This window comes from Dufourea novaeangliae, unplaced genomic scaffold (assembly GCF_001272555.1).
Source record: "Dufourea novaeangliae isolate 0120121106 unplaced genomic scaffold, ASM127255v1 scaffold89, whole genome shotgun sequence".
Taxonomy (NCBI): domain Eukaryota; kingdom Metazoa; phylum Arthropoda; class Insecta; order Hymenoptera; family Halictidae; genus Dufourea; species Dufourea novaeangliae.
The window spans coordinates 1,069,816-1,073,436 of record NW_015373988.1 but is presented as its reverse complement, the minus strand read 5'-3'; the positions used below and the strand labels follow the sequence as shown (position 1 = coordinate 1,073,436).

General features: G+C 39.3%; 1 protein-coding gene across 1 annotated transcript; it reads right to left on the bottom strand.

Annotated features, from left to right (window-relative positions):
* Positions 1–367: 367 nt before the first annotated feature.
* Positions 368–2,485, bottom strand: LOC107187548 (methyl-CpG-binding domain protein 3). The gene is made up of 5 exons (XM_015575672.1): positions 2,246–2,485; positions 1,919–2,060; positions 1,540–1,593; positions 815–1,060; positions 368–580 (listed from the first exon to the last, which is right to left on the bottom strand). The coding sequence occupies exons 1-5, from the start codon at positions 2,374–2,376 to the stop codon at positions 482–484; spliced, it is 672 nt and encodes a 223-aa protein (XP_015431158.1). The 5' UTR covers positions 2,377–2,485; the 3' UTR covers positions 368–481.
* Positions 2,486–3,621: the final 1,136 nt, after the last annotated feature.

Below are 3,621 nucleotides of genomic sequence, written 5' to 3'. Positions count from 1 at the left end.
CCCGAGTCCGACTCAATTTTCTGTGTACACCGAAAATCCGGGCAGATGGCGAATAACCACGGTGCACGGCCCGTCAGAATTATCAGCAGCTCGTAACGAAAAGCGAAATTGGATTTTACGACGGCCGCAGCTGACCGATCCTCGAACCCTTCCCCCCACGCCCAAGCTAATCAGCCAATTTTATCGCGTCGGAACTGTTTCCCAGAATCAACAAGGAGCCTCGTAAATCCACCGATTTTCCATGCAACAACATCGAAAGTGCATATTGTTAAAAAAACATATATTAAACCGTAGCTGAATGGAAATCGATTGAAACAATTTACAATTCTCTCGAACTTACATCGTAAATAAATATCGTATTGTGGGTTACAGTGGTGATGCTTACAAAACATTTATTATAAAAACCGGTATGACATAATTTATGAGGAACTTAGGACTAGGGATGAGCGAATGATAATACAGCTAAAAAGAATTGTACAATTTATGCGGGGACCCCGCGTAACGCGTCCTGTAATTTTTTTCTCGCTAGGGCCACTCGGTCCTCTTGCCTCTTGATATCTTCGTCCGCTATCGAGACAGCCTGAAGCAAATATAATATGTTCTTCTTTTTTTCAATTATTTGAGATACGATTTGGTATTTTTATGATGTCGTTGAAATTATCTGTCTGTTATGATTGCTATACCCTTTCGAACCTCCGGTACATAATTATTTATATTATAGGGTGTGACGTTAATTTTTAAGCGTACTTTATACACAATATACAAACATATATATAAACTAGCACCCTATCCAATATCTAAATATCTATTCTACCTGTACGAGGGGTTGATCGGGATTAAGAAATACCCCGGGATTCTTCTCTAAAGCTGTCTTTGAACCCGTCTGTCCTGTAACCGGCTGAGACGAGACGTGTAGAGCAGTCGCAACACTCTGAAGGAGAGTTTCTTCTGTAATGTACGGGCCCACTGGTTTCAAACTTTTTGGCAAATCCATTGCGTCAAATTCGAAACCATCTGGATCGCATGCTCTTAAACCTTCCAAACGTTTTTCCCAAAATAACTGCAAGATTGGAATTTTCTATTGTATATGTTAACAATAGTGTTTGTGGGACAATAACAGTATTCTATATGAAATAATAATGCTGAACACGCATACCGACGATCTAATTACAAAAGCATGATCTGTTTACTTCATGTCACAAGCAAAATTAGAATATGCATTTTCATATTGTAAATTTTCGAATGATTGTCTTGAGCATTATATTTATATTAACAAACAACAGATGATAGAAGAGAACTTAAGTGTAATAATTTATGAACATCACATTAGAGAACTATGTTTGTTATAGTCTTGAATTCTGTGAAATGATTACATCCTTTGGAATTTCCTAATGGAACATGCACTACACAACTGCGTCTAAGGTAACCGAAGGTAATGATTTACAGATTATCAACATTTTGTACATAACAATATGGATTTCTAGACAGAAAGGAACAAACACATAATAATGATTCCATAAGCACATCGAACAATGTTACCTGTTTAGGCTTATCTTGGGAGCCATATTTGCCATCAGTTTTATCGGCTCCTTCCTAAACGAATGATTGGATGATTGTACCATGAGAATTTACAAGGAATACATATAAATGCTATAATAAAGTAATGCGATCCTAATGATTTTACAAGTGTAACAAATAATTAATTCAGGGGATGGTATTTATATACACGGAAGAGGAGTAACATGTCTATTAACAGACCTGGATAAAGTTAATAAGTGACACATTACAGAATAAGATGAAATAGATAACATCTTATCAGGAAATATTTTTGTATAAGAAACAGTAATGTTGGGGAACACCTTACAAACTGTCAATAATTTAATATGTATAACGCATGTGTTAAGGAGCAATTACAAACCTGTTTTGGTTTTTCTTGATTCCCATGTTTGATATCTTTCACTTTACCCTCCTGAGTCTTATAAATTGTGACTGGTTGTTTAAAAATGGACGCTGTCTGCCTTATCGGTGGTACCAGCGATGCGTCGTTTCGTACGCCACGGCTGGAAAAAAATACGATATCCATAAACAGACAGCGTTGAGGTTAGGATTACCGTCTACAAACAACTGTGTATCGATTCTGATAAATTTAACATTCTTTGTAAACTTCTAGACATTCTTATATGCAATACACTGTCAGTTTGAGTCATTGCTATTCGAATAAAACATTTTTTAGTGCATAACTTACCTGTAATAGTAAACGTCAACCTTTCCTGTGGTTGACAATTGGTTTTGACTTTTCCTGGCAGTTTCGTCCCTCGTCGGCCAATTTGTCGGCAACGCCGAAGGATACTTCTTCTTCTCTACTGACATATTCATTTCAACGAAATGTTTATTTCAACATACACTTACACGTACCGCAAAATTACTTAAATAATGCAGGAGCGGGTACGCAAGCCACCTATCGCAGCTACCGGTGGCCATATTGATGCGCTCCGCCACAGACGACAGACGAGATATAGACCTAAATATATAGCCAGAGCATACAACGTGTATTTTTCTTATTCCACGCTTGCGAAATTTTAGAGCAAGAACTCTTGAACTATTACCTGCTGACATGTATTTTCTGTAGCTATATTTTTATTTATATTACACAAAACATGTCGTAGATACTGAATGATTGTATAAAGTTAAAAATCTGTTGCATATGCAATGCATATCTCTGTTAAAAGTATTTGATGTTGCCCGCTTCTCCAAAATTTGAGAGATCCCTGTTTTAGAGGCGTGTTATCGTTTTAAAATCGCGACCAACGTTACCTACAACCACGACCTTTAGGCATTGTTAGCTGGGATATAGTATGTATCCTGTACACTATGAACATCATAAATAACTGAGAGCGGTAGAGTGACCCGCGGTATCGGTGCTCTCTGTCGGTGTCGACGCGTACCGAACGATGCCGAAGATGGTCGGAGCGGGCGAACGGGAGAGAGCGAGTGCGGTAGAGCGAACCGTGGTATCGGTGCTCTTCGTCGGTGTTGACGCGTGCCGAAGAATTTCGGTGGTCTATGGGGGGAGGTGTGCGAGCGAGAGAGTACGGTAGAGCGTGCCGCGATATCGGTGCTCTCCGTCGGTTCAACGCACTAGTGACGTTGCGTCACACAGTTTATTGACCTAGCCGTGTATGCCGTGTACCATAGCCGTGCCTGGCTGTATCATACGGTGTTTGGGTCGTTCAAGGAAGGTCGTTCAAGCTGGCAAAAACAATTCAACACGAACAAACCTGCGTACGCCCAATACATCACAGCGTTAGCTTCCTCACTTTCTCGTGAGCCGTCGCGGAGGGTGGTCGCGCGTCTCGTACTCGTCCTTTCTCTTGTTACTAATCCATTGTTTGTTGCAGGCATTCGACAACCATCAATTTATTTACTGTGCATATTATTAATTTATTTACTGTGCATGTTCTTGTGTCCCCTCCCTTGTTACTAATCCCTTGTATGTTACAGATGTTCGAGAACCATTGGCTTCGATATTTATTTTCTTGTGTACTGTGATTCATTTACTCTGATTTATTTACTCTGATTTCTATACTGTGATTTATTTACTGTGTATATTATTAATCTATT

Excerpts from the sequence above, each read along its gene's own strand:
- LOC107187548 (XM_015575672.1), bottom strand. The coding sequence starts at position 2,376 with ATGAATATGTCAGTAGAGAAGAAGAAGTATCCTTCGGCGTTGCCGACA. Across the intron at positions 2,061-2,245 it reads GTTGACGTTTACTATTACAG|CCGTGGCGTACGAAACGACG; the intron begins GTAAGTTATGCA and ends ATTTTTTTCCAG. Across the intron at positions 581-814 it reads CCGATCAACCCCTCGTACAG|GCTGTCTCGATAGCGGACGA; the intron begins GTAGAATAGATA and ends TATTTGCTTCAG.